Below are 23,889 nucleotides of genomic sequence, written 5' to 3' on the forward strand. Positions count from 1 at the left end.
TCCAGCCCCAGAGCCTTGTGTGTATCTTGAGTGGTGCTGCAGGTCACAACCACCTCCTCTGAGACTGTGGGGGCTTCATTCTGCTCCCTATCCCCATCCTCCAGCGCAGGGGGCTGGGTACCCAGTGAGCAACTGGCCTGGCTGCTAAAGGCAGAGGCAGGGAAGATGCTGAGTCCCTCAGCCTTGTCCTCACCCTTGGCCACCCTGTTCCCCTGCCCCCAACAAAGGTCAGAGAGTCCATTCAGCCTTCCTGCTGTCGCCAGTGGCTTTGTAGCAGCGTTTCCTGTTCTGAAGAGCTGAACCCAGATTCAAGTCCAGCTAGGCCTTGGCCCTTCTCATTTTCTCCCTGCACAGCCTCATGCCAACCTTGTTGTCCTCCACAAATTTCCTTCCAAGTTCAGCATTCCCTGTACAGGTCACAGGTAGAGGGTAAAGCATCCCCTACACCTCAGATGATGCTCAGGCTGCATCAAATCCAGGTTAGATCCTGGGTTCCACTCACCTCCCACACAAGCTGTTCAAGCTAACAGCAAATACCATGGCAAGGGCAGACTCCTGGAGACCACTGGAGCCAGCAGCCCCCTTGGTGAGCTCTATTGCACCCCTGATGCAGAAGGCAATACCCTGAGGGGTGAATTCCACTCACCACCCTTCCTCCCACCTCTCTCATACCAGAAATGGAGGCAAGGAGGACTAAATCCTGCTTTTGGAGTTTGAGCTCCAAGTGCACTGGAGAGATACCAGTTCATTAACAGGTGGAAGATGCTGCTGAGCTGCAGGCACAGGGCTGAGCTGCACCCTCCACCTCACTTCTCTCCAGGAGCTGCTACGCTCTTCATGGCTATGGAGCCAGTCAATGCAACTTGCTCCCAAGGGGCAGCAAGCTCCACCAGGGAGAGGGGCAGAAGTTTCATTCCTTACAAGTGTTAAGCAGATGTTAGCCAGCAGCAGGCTGCTCTCCTACCTGGCTGGCAATTCATCTGGTGAGATGAGTGGCTTGATTTCCTCAGCTGCTTGTTCAAGAACAGAACAGAGGAGGTGCAAGGACAGCTGCCAGGGTTAAAGCTCATACCAAAATACTCAGTCAAGCTGACCTGGAAGGAACACTGAATTGAAGAAGAAACAACTTCCAAACTGACTGGATTCCATTGTTTATAAAGTACAAAGAAAAGGGCAACCACAGCTACAAATTCCACCTAGGACAGTGTGCTTTTCCCCCTCACCTCTCACACAACCGAGCAGTTTGTAACAACTTGCACTGCCAAGTGGCACCAATGGGCTGCAGGAAATGCAAAGGTGGAAGCAGCAGGGCAATGCCCGGCAGAAGGGGGCCTGGGTTTTATTTATTTCTGTATGCAATGTCACATTCAGGCACCTCCCTGGGGATGCCTTCTGAAAGGAATCATTGGCCAGTGCTTAGAGTATCCTTTTGGCTTTCAATACTGGTCAGGAAAACAAAGGATGGAAAAAGAAAGGAACAGAACCATCACCCAGAGAAGAAACAATCTGCATCTCAAAGTGCAGGAGGTGAAGTGCTTTAACCCTTTCACCTGACAATGTGGCAATATCCAGTATATTGCTTGTTTGTTGGAAAAGGCTGCTGGAATTTTCCACTGACATAGAAAATTATAAATTACACAGAATTAGTTTCCATAATCGTTATATATATACACAAACCAGCCGGGAAAAAACTGGTTCCGAGAACATACAAATGAAAGCCTCACACGGATCAGTACAGTGAAAGTAACAATGAACATGCTCTGCTGCCAAACTCTGGTTTAAAAACCACTCTCTCCTTTCCAAAGGCAGGTGCTGGCAGCCCAGCAGCAGCACAAGCATCTCTCTGCCTTGTCTCCGAGGACACCAGCTGCTGGGAGGGTGCCGATTATTCTGCAAGGCTCCACTGGCAGGGCTGGGTGCTGGCTGGGGCGGTGAGGCAGGTGAACCACTTCATACAACAGCCATGTGCACTTCCAAGACTCTAGTGTTTCACCTGGCAGGGGCTGCTCAAGCAAACAAGACTTAACAGAACATTATGGCTTTACAGGAACATCGATTTGTCAACTAAGTTGTAGCAATAAATACTTAAAACCTCTACCTATAGACTTAACATTTTTGATCTGGCTTTTAAACAATACAGGAGAAAACAATTACCAATTAAAAAACCTCTTGTAAAATGCTGAACACCAAAAAAAGGGAAAAAAAAAAACAAAACAACAAACTTTCTGGAAATCACTTTTGTCAGCTAGAACAACTGAAAAGAACACTTAGAGGGGCAGTTCAGAAGAAATACGAATTGGGTTTTGTTTGCTTTCTTTCTTACAAGGTGAAAAATGTATGAAAACTGCTAAATACTTTGGTCACACTAATCAGCAAATAGTTATGTCTCAAATACATTAGATTTGTGTATCCACTTATCTTTTTTTTTTTCCTTATAAAACTATTCTTACAGCCATTTGAGCTCTAGTAACAGTACTGCCGGGCGGCGGCCCTGCTCCAGGGCCATCCCAAGGGACAGGGCTGGGGCTCCGGCGGCTCCTCGTGGCGCAGCATCTTTACGCTTAGGAATTTCTGTACAATATCTTAAAATCTAGAATAGAAAGGTTGCTGGTCCTGATCCCTTGCGAAATTAGTGCAGCAGTGACTGGCTTCACCAGGGTCTAGATGAAATCCAACCAACCCCTGGAGAATCAGTTCGTGTTCCTCAGCCAAGGCAGGGGCAGTGCCATCATACAGGGCCGTTGGCAGATGCCTCGAGAGGGGTGTGCTGGTCAGGCCTGCAGAGCAGAGACATGGAAACAGCTATAACCAGATAAGAACCAGAGTGCAGAGACACACAGCATGGGCTGAAAAGGACCTTCAAAGCTCAGACAGTTCAGACCCCCTGCAGTCAGCAGGGACATCCTCCACTAGATCAGGTTGCCCAGAGCCCTCTCCAGCCTCACCTTCAAGATCTCCAGGCATGGGGCCTCAACCACCTCCCTGGGCAACCTGTTGCAGTGTTCCAGCAGCCTCCTGGTGCAGAACTTGTTCCTCACATCTAATCTCAACCTCCTCTTCAAACCATTGCCTCTGGTCCTATCCCTGCAGGCCTTTGGGAACAGTCCCTCTGCAGCCTTGTTTTGGACCCTTCTGGTTTGGTACAACCCTCACCCCCAACCCCCCCAGATCCAAACTAAAGCTTGTGTTTCCTCTCTAGCAACATGCTTATCCCATTTATTTCCCCAGTCTAGCACTGCTGAGTCCTTATTGCCTAATTAAGCACAGCACTTGAACTGAACACACCACTGAAGAGTATCTCATCTCTATTAACTGAGCTACTAAGTGGTCTCTAGAGATGCCACATCTCCTCAGGAGAATCACTAATAAAAAGCACACTGCTGATGCTGCTCCAAATCTTGTCCTGAGAGGTAAAGCATGGTGCCAGGAGTATTTAAGGTTGCACTTCAGGGCCTCCACGGGCTCTGTGGGCAACCTGTTCCAGTGTTTCGTTGCCCTCATTGTAAAGAGGAGAATCTTATTTGCTGTAGGGGTGACAAGAGTCCTGGAGCAGGCTGTCCAGAGAGGTTGTGGAGTCTCCTTCTCTGGAGACTTTCAAGACCCATCTGGATGTGTTCCTGTCCTAGGTGATCCTGCTGTGACAGGAAGTTGGACTCTATCTTCAAAGGTCCCTTTCAACCCCTACCATTCTGTGAAACAAAAAAGCCCAACCAAAAACCTCCAATGAAAACCAACATCAACAACCAACTAAACCCCAAAGCCCAAACCAACCAACAACAACAAAAAAATCCCCCAAAATCCCAAACCACCAGAACAAAACTAAACCAACCAAAGAAAAACCCTCCCCAAACCCAACCAAGCCCAAGCCCAGAGCAGCAAACTTCTGTCCCTATCTCATCTCCAAAGTGCCATCTCAAATACTTTTAAGGTCAGCCTCTAGCCTGGGAAGCTGAGGATTCTGGAGGACAGTAAGGAGCAGCCCTGCCAAGGGAAGCCAACAGCAACACACATACACTTGTAGCTAAGGAGCTGAGGGTCAATGTGGGCTCAGCTGCTCTGCATACACAACAGGACATCAAACCAGGAGTGCAGGAGAATACTGCAAGGCCTCAAGGTTCACTCAGTGCAGGTCTGCTGGATGCACCTGAAGATTACCTTCCAGAACACAAACAGTATTTGTAACTGCATGTGAGTGGAGTGACCTGTGCCTCCTGTTCTCATCAGAGAAGCCCCTCTTGGGTCCATGCTCTACATGCATAGGCCCAGCAGGACTGCCCCAGCTAAATCCCACCTTGTAAAAAGGATAGGACACAGCAGACAAGGGACAGGCAGCACTAGGCACAAAGCAAACACCTCAGAGAAACCTGGAAGGTAAGCAATGAGGGCTGCATGGTTAGCAGGGCTGACAGACACCCAGCAACAAGTCTGGAAACAGAGTCCACAGCAGAACAGGGCTCCAGCAGAGACTACTGCTGCCAGTCTCCAGCCAAAGACCCACCCAGGAAACTCCTCTCCCTAGCCCCAAAAGCACAATGTTTGTGTTATGTAACACCACACTTATGTAGGGATCTGCTGTGACAGCTCCTTCAGAGAGCTATGAGCTTCCTGCAGACAGCTGGGTTGGGTGGAAGGAGCTGCTGGGCACTCCTGCAGCTCCAAATCAACCCAGCCAAGTGGGAGCTCCAGGAGTCCTCTGCTGCCTTCCAGACATGTCTGCACCCACACCCCTCCCCTCCCCCTACTGCAGAGAGCTGAGCTGCACCAAGAGGATGGTACCTCCAGTGAGAACAGAGGCTGCGAACAGATTTGTGGCCTTCCCAGCCTGCAGGAAAGGACAGCAGTGTTTCAGTGTAACAGCCAGTACCAGAGGTAAGACAGCATCTCAAATGGGTCTACAAACCAGATCTGAACTTGTCAAAGATGACTGCACCTTGCTTAGGTGGCACACAGTGTAACCAGCACATGCAAAACGGTTCTGGGCTGTGTGCAGAGCTATACTCCAATTCTTCATGATTTTCTCTTCCCTGGCAAGCCAGATCTATAGAACAGCAGCCAAAAAGCCTTAAAATCATTGCTACTGACACAGCACTTGCCTGAGAAATCCCCCAATTCTCTAACAATAGTTGAAAACTTACTGAAGTCAAGAGAGACTACAGCTTTCAAGCTATTAAACAAGATTCAGAGAAATCTGTGTGGTTAGGTGTATTCTGAACTCTGATTTTCTAGATCATCCTCACACTGCAAGGCAAAAGCACCTCCTGGAACTGCTTTTAATTAAGCACACTGCTGTTTGCCTTCAGAACATGCTCCCACTCCCCAGCAAGAAGGCAGCATGCACATCCCTGCCGCCTAGTGCTGTGATGGTTTGAAACTGTCTCTAATTTTTCTTCTCAAGAGTTCAAGCAGAGAAAGCTGAAGAGTGTAAATAAGTCACTACTGGGTATAAGAAAAGCAAACTAATGATTGCTCTAAAACATTTCTATCTATCCAATGGAAGTGTTAAGAACCACTACTCAAAACCAAGTGGGGCAGTCAGAGTCTGAGCTCTCAGCTTCCTTGCTGGGCTATCTGGCTGCTGCTGCTTCTTCTCTTCTGGCTGAAGATAACACGCTGACCTTGGCAAGCTAAGTTAACAACCTCTTTGCTTTTAGCTAACTCTGCTTTCTGCCAGGAGGGTCTGGGGGGAGGAAGCCCCTGGGAGAGAGGCCCTTTGGGAAAGGTCCCCTCTGGGGGAAGCAAAGGGAGCTTGGTTGTCCTTTTCTGTTGATTGTATATATTTGTAAATGTGAATTTTGTATATTTGTACATATTCATTGCATTTCATCATAGATTGTAGATTTTGCTTGTAAATACAGCTTTCATTTGCTTCCAGACTGAGCTAGCCTGGTTATTGTTGGTGTGGGAGGAATTTCAGCTCACATTTGCACAAGTGCCTAACCTGCAGCAGGAAGAGCAGCCCCTATGGATTACTCAGGGTTTACTTAAACGTTTAGGTGCTCCTTTCACAGGAGTCTTCTCTACAACAGCACAGTTGCTCTGGGCACCGCTGAATGCCACCCAAAAGGAAATGGCAGTATCCCACCCTTTGCCTTAATACTGAGAAACAGACCTGTCAGACTGTAGCTGATGCCCAACAAGCCATTAGCAAGTCTTCAGTTACACCTGATGAGGACAAGACTGCAAACAGGAACTGATTCACAATCAAACAAGCACGACTCAAGGCACTCCTTTCCACAGAGCTGCACTAGTGGACTCCCTCCAGAGTACACAGGGTGAGAAACTGGCAAACCTAACCTGTGGTAGTTCTCAGGACAAATCAAACTTATTTCCCCCCCTCCCTTTTTTTTTAAAGCATCATTTTTTGTAAGGACATCAACTCCCTATTCTAACAACCCACAAACCAGAATGGGGAAGAAAAGTAGTACAAGGCAGATCAAATATTAGCAACTCAAGTCTTGAAATCAATGAAAATAGAAACGTTATCAGAAATAGGCAAGCACTTGTTTAGCCTCAGCTGAGCTCCCAGCAATTCACTGATCTCTTTGAGACAATCCTATCAGCCAAAACACAAAAACCACCACTACAAGGAGTGAGAACATCTTTGGATGCAGTTACCTCTGATCTGGACTGTTGCTAGTAGGCTGCAGAGCTGAAGGAGTCTCTTCTGCAACCTCTGTGTTCTCTTCTACTACATATTTACAAGAAGGATCTTGCGAGGTAGACAATTTTCCTTCCTCACTTGAAAAGAAAAAAAGCAAAGAAGTTATTTCAGTTAAGTTTCCTTGTAGACTAGTGTCAGGAAGTGGCGGGAAAGTGGCAGCCAGGTCTGAATTTCACATGCAGATGAGTTTGAAATGATGACTGCAACGTGAAGACCAAGCACACAGTTTCAGACTTTACAAACACCTGACAATGCACCAGGGGTGTTCATTAAAACTGGACTGAGCCAGAGGGCAAGAGACACAGAGCTCACAAAAGAGATGAGAAAGGGAATGAGGAACATGTGATACCTGGGGCAGTGACAGCCATGACCCTGGGCTATACGTACCGATAGGATTTCAACACTCTGAAGCCAGAAGTATGCAAAAATGGAAGAAAGTATAAAACAAATTCAAGATTCCCTCAGAAACTGGCATTAATAAAGTCTGTCCATGAAACACAGCAGGATCACCAATTCATCAGAATCTTTACTGAGCCCCTACTAAGTGCACAGTGAAATGTCAGCTGTGGGTTATGTGGTGCTACAAGTGCACCCCAACCCATTTACTGAGCTTGCTCTGGGAGATCAACCCCAGGAGTTCAGGCTCACAGCCAGACATTCTGACATGAGCAGGCAGCCTCAGAAGGCATCACCAAACCCTTGTGGTTTCGTCAAAATCAAAACTTTTCTGCCTCTTTCGCCCTCTGCCACCCCAGCCATACCCTTCTGAAGGTACTAAAATACAAATGTGACCATATACCTGCAAGAAAGGGTTACAAGGGAGCTCTGAAGCAGACACCACCACCAATCTTACACCTCTGTGGCAACAAATCTAGTTCTGCAGCAAGTCAGGAACATTTTAAAGGCACTCTCCTCTGCCGGTTTGTCTTCCTATAGTTCTCCTTTCAATGGATCCTTTAAATGTCAAGGAATCTCTCTCCCATTCTCCTCCTGCCTGCAGAGCCTGTAAAAATACTGTCTTTTGCATGGCACTCTCTCATCAAGGTCCAGTTTTCCCCATCTGACCTCATCTCCTTTGCTTTGCTGCTCTCTGTATTTGTTGAGGATAAAGCAGTTGTAACCAACACCACCAGAACAGGCCTCATCCTTTCTTTTTATCCTTGGAAAAGGGGCAGCCTTGTGCTTTGCAGCTTTCCACACATCAGATGTGCTCACTATGCTCTTCCTCCCCTCACTGGTTATTTCCAACAGTATCCATTTCCTACTGGCAGGCACTATATAAAGCTCACGTCTGGCAGCATCCCCTCCCCCAGGTGCACAGGCTGTGGCAGGACCTCCTCTCACTATTCTGGCTGTCTCTTATTCTAGACTTTCTTTTCCCAGCATTTTTTTAGGTAGTTATTCCAAAGGAAATGCTACTTTTCAATCCCATTTCTTCTTTCACCATATTTGGAAGTCAGTTTAAAGAAAGCCATGTGAGCACTGGCTCAGTACAATGCCATATCCCCCTAGCAGAGTGGAACACTCCCTATAGTCAAGGACTCACCTTTCAGCCTCTTACATTTCCTTTATCTCCCCTTTCCAAATCAAGATACCAGAGTCCCCATTGCTAGAGATTTAAGATGCAATTGGGCAGTGCTACATGATCTCACCCGGGCTTCCTTCCCCATCAGAAGTTGGACCAGATGATCTTTTGCCATCCCTTCTGACCTGAGCAATTCTATATTCTCTTGCTGTATCATTTTAACTACAAGAATTTAAGTTCTTACTCCACAGCTCAAGCAGATGGAGGCAGGCAAGAACTGCCACCAGGTGCTGCCTCCTCCTGTTAGCTTTTGCACCAGTATCAGCAGCCACAGAACTTTAAAGCATGTGTGAACTACAGCAGTTTCAGAAGGAAGGTAAAAGCCACCAGGCCTGATCATAGCTGGGTCACTAAATCTGACTGCAATCATCTAACACAAGAGGAATGCAGACCACATAGAACCGTTCTACAAAACACAGAATCAACTGGAGAGCAGGTGCATCATTTACTGGGTCAGCAAGGCACTATGGCTCCATGCCACACCAGTCTGCACTTGAGTCACAATCCTCCCCTGATCTGCTCTGCTTCTGTTCTTTAACAAAAGCCATTTGATCTGTAAGCTCTGTGCAGCCATAAACGCTCCCTTCTTCCCTCCTGAGAAGGGCAGAACTTCATCCAGGTGCCAAAGGAGATGAGAGTTATTATTTATTGCTTCAGTAATTACCAGGATGGCAGCAAGAGCAACTGACAGCTGTTGTGTTTCATCTCCTGAAGACACTCACCTACTACCCCAAGAAGGACAAGTCATCATGAGAAGCTTTTTCCTACCAGGAAGGACTGGAAGTTTTTTTAAGCAGCTTCCAAGGCAATTGGACAATTTCTTTCTGCACAGGGACAGACGCTAGGGAATGATTCGGGAAGAATGAGCAGAAGTTTGCATGCCAAAATGCTAATAGTATGTTCTGATTTGTTAAGGCTAGGGAGAAGGGGAAGAACACATCAGCTTCAATCAACAAAGGCAAAACCATTTCTGCAGGTCAGACTGTTTGCAGCCTGTTGCCCTACACAAAGCTTTAATACTAAATAAAACCACAACTTGGTTAGTGAATTTATGATCACAAAATCTTCAGCAGATGAGCTCCAATAGACAAGCAGGGAAGGTGCTTTATTCCCGTAAAAGGATCAATGTTGATATATGGAATCCTAGGGAATCAAATGTGATCACAGAGTTACTCCTGAACCAAACCTTTGATACCACAAGATGTCACAATTCAGGAATTTGCTCTGCTAGTTATCCCTAGAACTCAATGTGCTATAACGTTTGATGCCATCCATACACCAACACTGATCACTCAAAATGTCTGAAGTGGTGCCTGGCTGGCCTTCTGCTCCTGTCGTCCATCCTCCTAGATGAGGAGGACAGAACTCCAATCCAAATTCCCAACAACATTTCAAAGGCTCAGCTTTGGCATTCATCAGAAACTGTACAGAAACTCCACACAGTAAGGTGCACCAGGGGAAGAAGGGGAACCAGGCTTGCACTCAGACAAAGGCTTGGTGAGGACAGGCACCTGTTGTAGCAACCAGCTGGAGGTAACCTTGCCCAACAACTCCTCTAGAAGCTTTCTAGCTAAAGCCTGAGGAAGTGTCACTGCAGAGGTGGTTTTGGTGAGGCAGTGTTCCCAGGGCAGGGGAAGCAGGTGGGCACTCACCTTTTGAAGACAGCTGTTTCAGTTTTAGCATCTACGGTAAGGCTCAGGGTTTCCTTCATGCTGCCATTCATCACCGTCTCTGTTACCTTGTCTGCACTCTCTGCATCATCTTCATCGGAGCTGGCCTCCATGGCAACACTTCCTGGGGCTAGGCACACACAGGCAGTTAGGGCACAGCTGCTTACACTGCTGTTCCATGAGCCAATGTAAGCAGAAGGACATCTCTGCACTCTTGTATGCTTCTGGAATTCTCCCTTACAGAGGGAAGTCACCTTTCTGCAACCCCCACTGCACAGAGAGCCTGAGGGCCTCTGGCCCAGCGAGGGAGCAAGCCCCTGGGAGCCTCTTACAGCTGGCTTCAGAAGTCACTCTGCAATGGTTCTGGATTTTCACTTTGCACTGCCACTCAGTGATTTCAACTGCAAAATGTTACTGCAAGATGTTTGCCTGGAGAAGGCTTCAGCAGGGTTACAGCAGTGCATTATTGTTCTGTACAGTCAAATTCATGACAAGCCCTCTGAGTGCCAATCTGACTCTAAGTTTCCAGTATAGACAAGCCTTTGGGAAGTGCAGTCTCCCTGGACTCCTCACCTGCACTTCTTGGTCTATTAGCCATATACCAAAAGCCCATTAGCACATGTGGCCTTTGAACAGTTCATTAAATGCACAGTGAAGGTAACTCAGAATTGTGCATGAGGAGGAAATCTGGACACATTGCGGCTACTGGGCCAGTGCCAGATAGGAAGGGGCTAGAGGATCAGTGCCGCTATAGATGAGGATTCTCAGGAGAAGGCACTTGGCTGCTTTGCAATGCTGTCCTGTTCATGATGTGCATGCTTTCAAGAGGTTACAGCAACACTGGCTCCTGTCATAAATGGGAAACATTTCAATGGTTCACAAATTCTGTGACAAGTCATTTTCATGACCCAGCAGAACAGCAACAGAGCCCGATGAGAGGTCTCTGGAATCCTGAAAATCCTGAAACCTCAGGGAGATCTTTCTTGGCTACAACTTCTCAAACTCCCTCTGTTTGCATTCCTAACTGCAGTGTACTTACTGTCTAGCTGTGTAGCAAGAGCAGGTGTACTTGCACTCAAGGGATCAATTGGGTCTGTGTTTGTTTCCATTTCCACAGGAGAATTACTTCTTAAGGAATCTTTTGAGCTGCAAATAAAGTAAAAAAAATACCAAAAACAAAACAACCCAAACTTCAGAAATGTTTCCAAACAGAAGGAAAAGTTCTTTAAAGTGCATTGTTAGTTCTGTACCAGAGCTCTATGGAAGCTGAATGGCAGCAAGCTTGTTTGTAGAAGTCTTGGGAATGCAGGCAAAACAGGTTTGGGAATGCAAACTTCCCCAGAACTGAGGTGACCAAGGAGATGTGGGGTGGTGGGCTATCTGCACTTGGCTGGGTTTGAGGCCAGGCAGTAATGGACATGTCCCTGCTAAACAAGGCACACAAGTATCACCAGCTCCTTGCAATTGGCTTCCAGCATTTTGAACTGGCTTCCTAAATGCACTCCTTGCAACTTGAAAGATGGTTGTCAACTGTTGAGACTACCACTGCATCATCCCCTACAGAACCATACACACAGTAGAGCCACAAGTTCTTCATTATGAGGGAACATAAAAGACAAGACTTGGCCACTTGGAACACTTCTCAGCATTTAAAGAACGATGCCTTTTATATTCACTAATGTGGCAACTCAAAGTCTTCATTTTTTAACCCCATAATTCTATTATCAACTTCCCTGCCTCAAGCATGAAGCAATACTCTGCTTGCTGCTGGAAAAATCCTGCTTTTAGACCCAAGCTGTTCAATGCTCAGACAGCTGAGAGCGAGGACAATCTTCCCGGAGAAGGAATCAGTTCCTGATTGCTGGTATTTGGCAGTTCAAAACCTCCATCTCTGATTAGGTTGCTGCACAAAGTACTTCATTTACTTTTCATGCAGAAAGGAAAGGATCCCAGGCATTCTCAGCACAGTGCCTAGCAGCCTGACCTGGACTGCACATGGCTTTGCAAGAACAAATGAAAACAAACCCAGCAAGAAACACAAAGTCCCAAACCTATTTTAACATCCATAAAAGCAGAATCATCCCAGATATTTGATGACCTTTACATTCAACAGTCCATGTTCAACCCTGCACTGGGTTCAGTCTACAATAAATAAAGAAAATCACAGCCCAAATTTTGGTCAGAGATAATCCTGAAAGACCCAAATATTCTTTAAAAACCTTCTCAAACAATGACACAAAGAACTTGGATGTCTTAACCTTAGAGTCCAGAGGGGAAACGGAAAATATAATCTTGTGCTCCTTCCCAGAATGTCTGCATCTCCCCTTACTAAGGGACCAGCACAAGCTGGGTGGCCCCTTCTCCTCTCCATGCTCTCTTCCCAGTGCAGGCTCCCTCATCAAGGGTGTGCAGGGCAGCGGGGTCTGCTGCTGCTGGCAAGCTGAAATTTTAGCTGCATCATTCAGGCCTGGGTAGGGAGGTATGGTGGGGGGAGGGGCATTTGAGGCCTGGGTTTTGGCCTAGTTTGGGGGAAGGTTGTGGAAAGCTTTAGGCTTAACGAGGTAGACTATGGATTTGTGTATGCCTTTGTACTGTGATACATAGTTGTGAACAGTTCTTCCATTCATATTCCCAATTTTTTCCAATCCTGTATGGATTGGCACAAAAGAGGCACAAAAGAGCCTCCCAAAGAGTAAAAGAGTCTCACTCCCTATAAATCCAAGACCATGCCCTGAATCACCGACATTCTTACCTCAAAGAGGATGTGAACTCAGAAAAGGAAGCCCAGCCAGTTTCTTTTGCTGGCATAGGTTCTTCTGTACTCCATACATCAGACCCAACAGAATCCAGATTGGCACTGTGTGCAGTCTCCATGGGTACATCAAAGTTAGCTGACCAGTTTGGTGCTGAAAAGCCATCAACAGGGTCATTAAGGAAAAAACTGAACATGAGGAACAGGAGTGCACATCTGCCTAATGCTGACTCTATAGATCCATTACAGGAGGAGCAGAACAACTCGTAAGTACATGCAAGAGAATCCTCCATGTAGTGTTACAGAGGAGCCTTCCCTCAGCACCAAGCTCTGCCAGCACACCAGAGTTGTAAAGACAGGCACCCGGAGGATTCTGCTAAGAAAAAAAAAAAAAAAAAAACACACCACACCACAAACAACTAATCCCAATGCAGCCTATGTGAAGAACAACCCCAATAAACCATACGGCACCAAAAGCATCAGCTGGCTTTAAACAGCAGTATTTGTTATTATTTGTAAAAACTGACTTCTATGGCAAAAAAACCCAATACCCCGAACTCTAAAGAGTTTCCCTCCCCTTTTCAGTTTTCCTGCACACAAAAAGTGAGCACCTCAGCTTAGCTCTGGGCAGTCTCTACACCATTGCTCATGCCTTATCACCATGTCTAATTTTCAGAAAAGTTTAAAGGTTTTTACAGCTTCAAATATTTATTGGAATTCTCAGTTTGGGAGCAACTGTGACTTAACAGCACCTAGCTGAGGATAGGGCCATGCCAAAGACTTCACCTCCCCAAGGGAAATGTTTTTCATTAACTCTTACATACAAAAACAGGCTGAAAAGGAAGCTCTGACTAGCAATTAGAAATTCCAACCCAGGCATATGTAGGAGGAGATCCACATGGATCAAAACTTGTTTGACACAAAGATGCCAATGACACCAATCTGACAAAAGGAAAGAAACCCCTTCACTTTTCCTTCTCTTTCAGTACAGCTCCTTACAGCCTAGACAAACACAGGGCTTTTACCCACAGCTATTGCCAGTTTAACTGAAGCCTCTTTGCTCTGCTTTGACTTGAACCTGAAAACTTCTAAACCAGTGCCATCAGCTGTTTCCAGGTGTCTTTCATTCACACATGAAACCAGACCAATGCAGACCCATCTGGCTTCTGTAGGTAAAGAAGCATTGTGAGACTAAATACTTGGCCTGAAAGGCCCCCAGTAAAAATAAATAAAACAGATTTTAGGTTTGGATATTAACCACCTATTGGTTCTGCAGGCATTCAAGATGTTTAATGATTCCATTTCATCCTTCCTTTTCTGATTTCTCCTTTTTTTCTCTTGAAGGGTAGAAACATGAATATAAGAGACTAAATAACTTGACTCAACACCTGTAAGGAACTCAAACTTCCCAACTTTCACATGCTTGCTGCAAGCAGTCTTTAGAGTCGGAAAGATTACTTGAAGGCAGTTGGAATGACAAGGGTGAAGGAGGAAAGCTCCTACAAAGACTGATGGATCTAACACTTTTCTGCAACCCAAAGCAGCTGGCAGGAGAGCTACGTACGTTCACTTAAGTCTACTTCCATTTTGTCCTCTGTATTGGTGTGTGACTCAAACAGGTCTTGCTTGGCTCCATCCTCCTCTTCAGAATCTGTACTTTCTTCACTGTCCGTACTGCCCGAGCTTAAACACAAAGAGACAGTTTACCTCCTGTGGTTAGCATCAGAACATGAGCACAGCCAAATGCTTGGGTGGCTAAAGACTTAGAACTGCTGACAGATCGAGGTATAATTTGTTAGCTGTTCCTATCCCACTCATTCCTCCCTCAAAAAAACCCAAACCCCACAACCCAAGGTTTAAGGTTTTTCACCTGATCATGTAAGAGAGACTACCTTTCCCCCCAACCCTCCATTTGCAGGTCAAAGGCAAAAGACTGGTTCTGTTCCTGCCATGGGAAAGGGAGCAGAAAACGAAAGCCAGGAATCAGATCTGGGTACTGGATACTGCTGGTCTGTTTAGGCTCTTTGTGCTAAACCAGAGCTCTGTTCAGCACCAATTTAGCAAGACAATTTGGTTTATTTTAAAATTCAACACTAAGCCTAACAAATCTGTTTTAATCATAGAATCACAGAATGGCCTAGGCTGGGAGAGACCTTGGAGATCATCTAATGCAACCTCCCTGCCATGGGCAGGGATACCTCTCAACTAGACCAGGTTTTAAGATCTCAGCTCTGTTCCAGTCCATCCTCTTTAACTGCATCTCTTCCTTCCTGGTGTGCACAACTAACACAAAAATCAAGGAGGAGTTAAGGGTGGCCCTGAAATACCTCATGCTAAGCAACTAAGAATGCTTTCAGACAAAAGAACTGATTTTGCCAGCAGGTATTAGCAGGATGCATTTTGAAGGCTACAAGGGAAGAGACATCATGCATGTGATTCAAGGCACAAGAAGGTGAAAAAAGCCAAAGCTACTCTGGGACAAAATCCAGTAAGTATCACAGACAGCTGTGAAGCCCTGAGAGTTTTGGTGGCAGCTTCCCAGGCAGTTCTGTCTACAAGCACACTGGCAGTGTAGGGAGGACAGCAAGGCCTGCAGCCAGATTTTCCTTGTCCAAGGCAAGAATGGCTGAGCAGGTTTAAAAGCAGAGAGAAAGAACAAGCTACAAAAGCTTAAGTGCAGGAAGATCTGAGCATGCAGGGCAGCTGCTGCTGTGTTCTGCACACAATGGCTAGCAGCCTCTAGCCATCTCTAACCGCCCTGGGCAGCCTGCGCTAACAGCCAGCCTGAGGCAAGAGACAGGCTCAGTGCCAAAGGCTCAGGATGCTGGTACCTGGAGGAGCAGCCACATGTCTCACCTGGAACGCCTCTGGGATTCTGGTGTAAATGCAATGTGTTTCTCTTCCCAAATGTCCTCTTCATCAGAGCCACCATCATCGAACTGCTGTATCCGCTCCTTGCAGCAGGCCTCAAACAAGGCAATGTTGCCCTGCAGACAGAAGGTGCACAGCTGGGCTTAGGGCTAACCACTCACAGCATCAGACATCTCAAACACAAGACTCTTCTGAAGATAAATCTTAAATCAGTGGGGAAAAAACCCTCTTATCTAAAAGCAGCAGAACACCAGAGGGCCTGCACAACAGCCAGCTGGAGCAGGAAAACACTCAGTGTCTGTTTTACTCAGCTACTGCCAAGGTGAGTGCAGCACTCCAGCACAGCCAGCAGTGCCCACCATTGTAGGAAGGACTTGGAAGAATTTTTCAGCCACAGTCCAAATATTGCAGCTTTATTTTCTGTAGTGGGGCTCATTTCAGCTCAAGTGACAGCTGACATCCAGGGGTGAAGTGTCTATCCTTGGTTTCCTGTCACACAACCTCAGCGGAAGACTGAAACAGCTTCTAACCATGAAACACAAGGTGCAATACACAGAAATCAGTACAAACCTCTTCTTGGACCCAGCATTTTAAATCAGAAGCAGTTCTGTTGAATTCTGATCACACCAAGTGTGGCTTCCAGTGAGAAAACCTCAGGCTACAGGAACAAGGGAGGGGAGCTATTTCCCAAAGACTACCCCAAAAGCTAAGGAGAAGAACCACCACCAAAACTGAGGTCACCCCAAGTTTAAGAGACATACTTACACTTTCATTTGTATTGAGAGTAAAGTTGATGTCTGAGACCCGATCAAAAGAAACACTACAAAAGAAGCAGATGCATGCAATAAAACAAAGTTTTGCTTTAGGACATGAAGACACTTCTTTGCTCTTAGCTTTCTCATTCTCCCATCATCTAAGAAATTAAGATTAAAGAAAGTTTCCCACACAAAACAGACACGTAGAGGAGGCCTGGCAATGAGCTTGCTAACCGCAATACCTGGAACAAGAACACAAGCCCTTGTGATCTCACCCCTGTGCTTAGCTGTGAAAATACAACAAACCTAATCAAGCATGACTGAAATTATATAAGCAAATCTCAAATCCTGTACTGTAATGCACTGGGGGAAAAAAAAAAAAAGGGAAAAAGAGGCCAAAGAATGTGTTGTCTGACTATGGTCTGCTCAAACTCCTGCAAAGGTCTCTGTTGTTAGTTCTGACATCTCACTGATTTCACTGCTCTACAGAGATGTTCCCAACAGCAAGAGAGCAAGGGGAAAATGCAGTACCAACTTCTGCTTCCTAAAGGAAACTAACTGGAATCTCTTTTTTTTTTTAAAGTAACCACTACACTTTTTTTCCAAACAGAACACTTTGTTAAGGCTTTACACATCTTCACACACTAAGCTGGCAAGTAGTTCCACAAATGTAATTACAAACATGTCTTGGATTAAAAATAGCATTGGGCAAACTAAATCATGAAGCGAAGCAAAAATGGAACCAAAAAGAAGAGGTACTGCTCTTCCTCTGCCCCTCACTGTATTACAAAGCAGGAAAGGGGTCTACAGGAATGGGAGTTTTAAGCGTGACTGCTCTCCTGAGCAAGCCACATCCCAATTACTGACAACAGTAAGCAGGGAATTGAAGCTCTAGTTCTATTTCTTGCACAATAGGCACAGCACTGCATTAATTTTTTATCTACAGCTTAACTGAACTCATGAGGACATCAGCAGTTAGATGACATCCATCATCTAATAGAGGAGAAGCTGTCACTTTCCTCTGTAGACTGTTCAGGAAGGCTTCTGCCAAGGCACACAGACAATACCAAGGACAGCAACTGCCTCACATCAGTAAAGACTTTTATTCATCAGCAAACCCACAGCCAAATAGAAAACCAAAGAGAGACCTCCCCAGTCCATAGTCAAAGGCAGTTTAACATCATACTCACTTGCCAATGTCATCTTGGTCAGCAAACTTCTCATCGTTGAAGCCAAACTGGTCAATAAAATTGGACGTCATTTGTTGCATCTGATAATCAGAAAAGGCCTGGCAACCCCAGGACCAACGACAGTGATATAATGATTCTAATAATACTCTAAACCCTACTTGCCCCTTTTGCTCCAAAGAAATAAAAGTCTCTAATCTAAACATAAAAAGACAGGAAAAGGATTTGTAGTCTGCTAGCACTGACTAACAGCCCTGCTGACAGGCCATGAGCTGACAGCCAGCCTAGCAGCAGCTCCTAGCGAGAAAGTTCCACCTCTGGCTGAACCACGTTCATCAGCACCTCCAGCCCCCAGACAACAGCAAGAGCTGCCTTTGTTCAAGGGAACACAAAGCTATGAAATGTGAGCCCCACATAGGCATACTGCAGCACAGCTGGGTGTTTCACAGCTGGTGCTCACTGCAGCTCAGCCTCAAGCAGGTGTGCCAGCAGTGTCTGCTCAACACCTAAAGACTGCCAGAGGCTTCACATCTCCATGTTGCAAACTCAGCTAGGAGGGTTTGTGTTTGGTTGTGGGGTTTGTTCTTTCAAGGAAAAGCTAAAACCATACCACTGTGAGCTGCTGGCAGACGGTTATATAGAGACTAAAGGTACACCTGGGGATCTTCTCCTAAGCATCATAACAGGTTTTGTCCCCTCTTTCCCCAGACTATCGGTACATTTTGAGGCATTCTCTAAGGACTTTCAGTTGTGGTGTTCCCAAGTGTAAAGCCAGCCAAGGCCACAGAGCTAAAAATCTTTGAGGGTGGTCAAGCTGAAAAAGTCAATATGGAAGGAAAAGAGAAGGGTCAAAAAAGCAAGTTTGAATGAAAGCATTATGAAAGCTGAAGGCAAAAAAAATTAAACACAGGAGAACAGATATAGAGCAAGACACTACTGAGGCTAGGAAGGGGTCTGAAAACAACACTCCTAACTGGCTGGGTCACTGAGGCCTGCTGAGCCAGGCCAAAGGAACTCTCAAAATCACAGATTGGTTTGGGTTGGAATGGAGGTCCCCAAAGCTCATCCAGTCCAACCCCCTCTGCAGTCAGCAAGGACATCCTCCACTAGATCAGGTTGCCCAGAGCCCTGTCCAGCCTCACCTTGAATAGCTCCAGAGATGGGGCCTCAACCACCTCCCTGGGCAATCTGTTGTAGTGTTCCAGCAGCCTTCTGGTGCAGAACTTGTCCTCATATCCAATCTCAATCTGCTCTGCTCTAGTTTGAAACTATTGCTCCTCATCCTATCATTGCAGGCCTTTGTAAACAGTCTCTCTCCACCCTTCCTGTAGGCTCCCCTCAGGTATTGGAAAGTCTCCGTGTCCATCCTAAATTGTAACACCTGATGATTAGTTCTGACAGCTGTAGGATATGAAGCCAGGACAGCTGATACACTAGTGCTAGACAGGTAGACAATCAATTACTGACTGTCCCCCTATGAAAGAAGTGCTCTGTTTTATTCTGCTTACTGAGCTCTCTGTTCCTGGGAAGTATTTTCACTATTATGGGTATTAAAAAGCTCATGTGACTGAGACTTAACTGAACTACCTCCATGGGAACTAGAAAGTGCAGCCACTCACCAAGGCATACAGAAAATTAAGACGTGGGGTTTGTGGCATCAAGTTATGAAACTCATGCAAAACAGTATCACTGCATCAGGATTTTCTGCACTGAGGATATAAACTGTACTTACAAACAGAAGCACAACTCAGTCCATGGACAGCTTTGCCCTCCTCCCTCCTATATTTTCAGTATGTTTCAAAGAGACAAAATGTGGTGCTAAGCTGGTAGAGAACAGAACAATGCTTGCCTGGAGTAAAAGTCTGCAGAGCCACAGCCAGCCAGCATATTAGATAGTGCTAGCACAAGAACCCTACCAACCCAGCAATAGAACACTTCAGCAGGTGGCAGTTTTGAAGGGTCATTCAGAAACTTATTTCTGAGAACAAGGTGGGGAACAAGCCTTCCCTTCTGGATCAAGGGTCTGGAACAGCCCTGAATGAGATTTGGATGCCAAAAGAAAGAAGTTCTTGCAGATGTAATCTGCACAGGTAGTTCCATTTGATAGAAACAAGCCAAAGATTAATAGGTTCTTTATTTTCCTCCCTTATCCAATTCCTAATAGGTCCACTTTCATTTTACAAATTTGCCTCCTGTTTCCCCTTTTAGCAGTATTCCCCCCACAACAGTATTCTATCTGCAGCCAGAGACACTTCTACAAATGAATTTGTAGAGCTGGAGAATGCAATGTCAAGGCAATGTAATGCCAATTCATTCCCCATCAGTGACTTGGCTTGTCTGGTATCACACTATCCTCACAAGACCTCTTCAGGAAGTGCATTTCCCAAGCTCTGCTTAGGGAAAAAAAAGACTAATAAAGATTTAAGAAAACGGTTACAAAGAAAGAAACAGCATGGGACCACCTGCCTTGCTCCAGATGAAACCGCTGGGATTGCCCAAGCACAGCAGGGCACTAAGAGGATGCATGGAAAGCACAGAGGTTTGAGGAGGTCACTTTCTCACTAGAGCTGCTGCAGCTAGCACCTAACTGGCACGTTGGTATTCAGGAGCACCAAGTCACTGAACTAGATAAAGGCATCAGCTTCTTCAAACTTGATCCCCCACCCACAATTTGAACTCTGCCAAGCAATTACTTATAAAAGCTAGAGAAGATGCATAAAATACTGAGGTCAGTCTCAGACTAAGTGGTTACATCACAGATGTCAGCATGAGCTGAAAGAAAAAAACATCTTCAGTAGAAAGGATCTAATCAGCACTATTTCACCACTAGGAACATGACTGAAGGAGGTGAATATTGCAAATCGGACAGAAATGCTGCCATTCCTCCTGAAAATGGCTCTTCTGAATCACTCTCATACCATAATCATGTTAACCACTGCACCATTAGCAATTAGGCAGCTAGGAATGCGTTAAGCTGTCATGCTGGACACAGCTTTGACTTCACCTTTCAGTCTGGCTGAGCTGAAAATTCCCTAGGTACTCTCAGAAATTCCCCAGGCATTAAACCAAATGATAATGAATTTTCTTCGAAGCACTTAAACATGAGCTGTCAAAAGCATACACTGAATTTCAGAGTGATCAAGTTGATAGAAATTTTAGTTCAGGAAGATCTGGCTACAGAAACTTGCCAGGCATCAAGGGGCCAAGAAGTTAAAAAAATCTGAGCTGACTGACAGGACTTCTCACAGGGGCATCCTTAGCTCTTCATTTGTATTGCTTCGGCAGCTGCAGAGTTGGACAATTTGCCAAAAAAGTAAAAGCAGGTAACAACAAAGACCCAACCCTCCTTGTTTTCTCATCAAAATAAGGTGCAACATTTAAAAGAAAAAAATTATTAGTAAAACCAAAGAGAATCTTGGGGTTGCTTCACAGCAACCCACCCTTGTCAGAACACACAATTAGAAGGCACTAGTTCAAACTCCTCCATCTAGTGAGAACTGCTGTAGAAATTGTGTTCAGCTCAGCCAGGGGCATATGAAATGTCTCTGACACAGAGTGGAGAGCTGCAGACACATCAGGACCGAAGACTGAAAACTGGAAGGCACACCAAAGTATCTGCCCTGTGTTAAAAGCCATAGCCCTGGCTTTGCTAGGGCAGTTGTGTGCAGGCACAACTAAGACATTTCAGCTCTCCAGACTTGGATTTGCTCCTGACAGAAACTCAAGTTCCACTGCTTTGCAGAGCATGACTCATTTTACACAAAGAGCAACTGCAGCCGGTGTAGGAGCTCAGCTCACCTGCTGCAAAGAGGAATCCTGGGAGAAGCCAGTTTCTTTGAAGTCAATTTCATCATCACTGGAAGAATGAATGTGGCAGGTAGTAACCTAGACAGAGGAATACAGTCATTGCATAGTGTATGACAGCCACCTAAGTATGCTCACAAGATCTGCAGTTTCAGAGCAAAGCAAGATACTACTGTTTTAAGTTTTCCTAACTGCCAGACCACCAAACCCAGTCCCTGCAGTATTTCAATACCACCAAACACACACATGAGCATTAGATAGCACTGAAAAGCATTGGCTTTTGTTGAGCTTCAAAATGAGCTATTGAACCTAGAAACCTCAGTCCTAGGGCTAACAGTTAAACCAATGTGAGACAAAACTTGCCTCTTGTCTTTGTACTGCAGGAAAAAACCTTCAACAGCAAGGGAATTAGTCACCAAAATAGAATTTTCCTGAAGGGGAAGTAACTCCACAATTATTTTTTTAAGGTGACCAGGAACAACTGGTCCTATAGTCAGGTATATTCCAACCAAAGCCATCCTATGATTCTATGATCAGGAAGAATTCTTTACTGAAAGGGTTCTCTGGCTTTAGAACAGACTGCCCAGGCAGGTGGAGTCCCTATCCTGGGGGTGCTTAAGAACTGTATAGATGTAGTGCTGAGGAATATGGTTTAGTTGAGGAGTTCTCAGTGTTAGGCTGCTGACTGGACTCAGTGATCTCAGAGGTCTTCTCTAATCTAGGCAATTTTGTGATTCTATTACATCGTTTTGTTCTCATTCTAAAGTGACAAGATACAGGACAGCCCAATCTGCCAAGGTGCCCTGAGCCAGCCCCACACACCAGCTTTGCTGTTTCTTGTCTCCAGCTCTCCTCCATGACCAGAGTCATTACTACTGCTGCTTTTGATAGGTCAGAGCTTGGCCTCACCCTGCAAAGTCTGCTCTGGCTGAACAAGGAGCTGCTGGGCTGATGAAGAGAGTTCCAGAGGATTCTCCAGCAGGCCAGATGTGACAATTGTCATAGTTTCTGCACAACTCTACAGCACAGGCTAAGGTGTCCTGATCAGGAATCCTCTACATTTTCAAAGAGGTCATTAAGACTGGACAGAACACTGGAAGAGGAACTCTGCAGGCTTTCCACACCATTTGTTACAGAAACTTTTACTTGCCTAGAGGTGTTCAAGGCCAGGTTGGATGAGGCCTTGAGCAACCTGGGCTAGTGGGAGGTGTCCCTGCCCATGGCAGGGGGTTGGAACTAGATGATCTTTAAGGTCCCTTCCAACCCAACCCATTCTCTGATTCCTCTCACCTAATCTTTAAGTATATCTCAGGAACATTCAATATGATGACTAGCACTGGAAGGATGCCATGAAGCGACACAGCTGAAGCTATGCAAAGTCTTTTGCACAAACCCAGTATCACAAACTGAGTAACATTCTCCACTGAAGAAGAGGTGCAAGAATCACGCTCTGTGTTTAGGAGAATCTTGAATGCAAGTCAACCGCACGATTGTGGAAGTCCTACTGAATGTCTATGGGTCAAGATCAGAGGGATCGTCTACAAAGGTGATCTTCCAGCAGAGATCTGCTCATGACCCCAGTCCAAGACCTTAAGGACCAAAGATGCAAGATTTGGGTCAGTTAAGCAAGCTTGGGGTTAACAGAACCTAGTTCTTACAGGTGACTTCAACTACTCAAACCTTTGTTGGAAGAGCTATACAGCAACTCATGTCATCCCATCAAGTCCCTGGAATGCACAGAGGACTGCATTCCAACCAGGAATGAGGCACTGCTGAACCTGCCCCTCACAAAGCAAGAGAAGCTGCTTTGTAACCTCAGTGACAGCTCTGGCTGCAGCTATCACCATATGGAGTTTGCAATGCTGCTGAGCAGGCAGAAGGTTAGTACTCACTACCACTACTAAGACAAAGGGATTAGATTTTAGACTTCAGCTCACTTTGAGTTCAGTTAGGAGAGATACTTTAATTAGGCTTCCAGGGAGGACAATGGAGCTAGTAAGCACCGGGAGCTTTTCAAGAACAATCTCCTGGAAGCACAAAACCAGTTCATTGCCTTTACGAAGTAAGGGAGGGAGGTGAAGCAGGAGACTCCCTGGTTTAACGGTGAGCTTCTGAATCTGCTCAAAATCAAAGAGGGGTGTACCTGAGATGGAAAAGTTAAGACCTCCAAGAGCACTGCCAGGACGTGCAGAGCTGCAGTGGAAGCACAGCTCAAACTGAGCTTGGCCAGAGATATAAAAACCAAGACAGGATTCCTCAGGCGAAAGGACAGAAGTTCTATCCCAGCTTCCATGCTTTCACAGCAAGCAGAACCAGAAGGAAAATACTGGTCTGCTGTTGAACAGTTAGAGGTCAGTTTGTCACCAACTGTGCTGAAAAGGCAGAGGTTCTCATCACTTTTTCCACCGCCATCTTTAGCAGAACTCCTGGGCCCCAGGCCTTGGGAACAAAAGTCCAGGTGGATGCAAACACAGACCCACCCAGTGAAGGGAGAGGTAACATGGAACTTTTTATAATAATATGGAAATTATTAGAGGAGCCTGACCCTCTATACCACTTCAGGCTATTGATAGCTGGCTGAAGCTGCTGCCAGACCTCCCTCCA

General features: G+C 45.8%; 1 protein-coding gene across 9 annotated transcripts in view; it reads right to left on the reverse strand.

The window, feature by feature from the left end:
* Window positions 1-1,158: 1,158 nt before the first annotated feature.
* Window positions 1,159-23,889, reverse strand: part of PPP6R3 (protein phosphatase 6 regulatory subunit 3) — a 63,053-nt gene continuing 40,322 nt past the window's right edge. For 4 of the 9 annotated variants that reach the window (XM_054390401.1, XM_054390400.1, XM_054390403.1 and 1 more), the window contains 10 exons: window positions 21,280-21,366; window positions 17,485-17,582; window positions 16,305-16,359; window positions 15,525-15,655; window positions 14,233-14,351; window positions 12,669-12,822; window positions 10,956-11,062; window positions 9,899-10,046; window positions 6,616-6,738; window positions 1,159-2,777 (listed from right to left, as the gene is read on the reverse strand). In XM_054390401.1, the coding sequence (XP_054246376.1) occupies window positions 2,729-2,777; window positions 6,616-6,738; window positions 9,899-10,046; window positions 10,956-11,062; window positions 12,669-12,822; window positions 14,233-14,351; window positions 15,525-15,655; window positions 16,305-16,359; window positions 17,485-17,582; window positions 21,280-21,366 (1,071 nt within the window). In that variant the 3' untranslated portion in view covers window positions 1,159-2,728. Of the gene's footprint in view, window positions 2,778-6,615; window positions 6,739-7,048; window positions 7,067-7,527; window positions 7,665-9,898; window positions 10,047-10,955; window positions 11,063-12,668; window positions 12,823-14,232; window positions 14,352-15,524; window positions 15,656-16,304; window positions 16,360-17,484; window positions 17,583-21,279; window positions 21,367-23,889 lie in introns of those variants that run through there. The other 5 variants (XM_054390406.1, XM_054390404.1, XM_054390405.1 and 2 more) reach the window with 5 other exon arrangements.

This window comes from Indicator indicator, chromosome 21, assembly GCF_027791375.1.
Source record: "Indicator indicator isolate 239-I01 chromosome 21, UM_Iind_1.1, whole genome shotgun sequence".
NCBI classification, from domain to species: Eukaryota; Metazoa; Chordata; class Aves; order Piciformes; family Indicatoridae; genus Indicator; species Indicator indicator.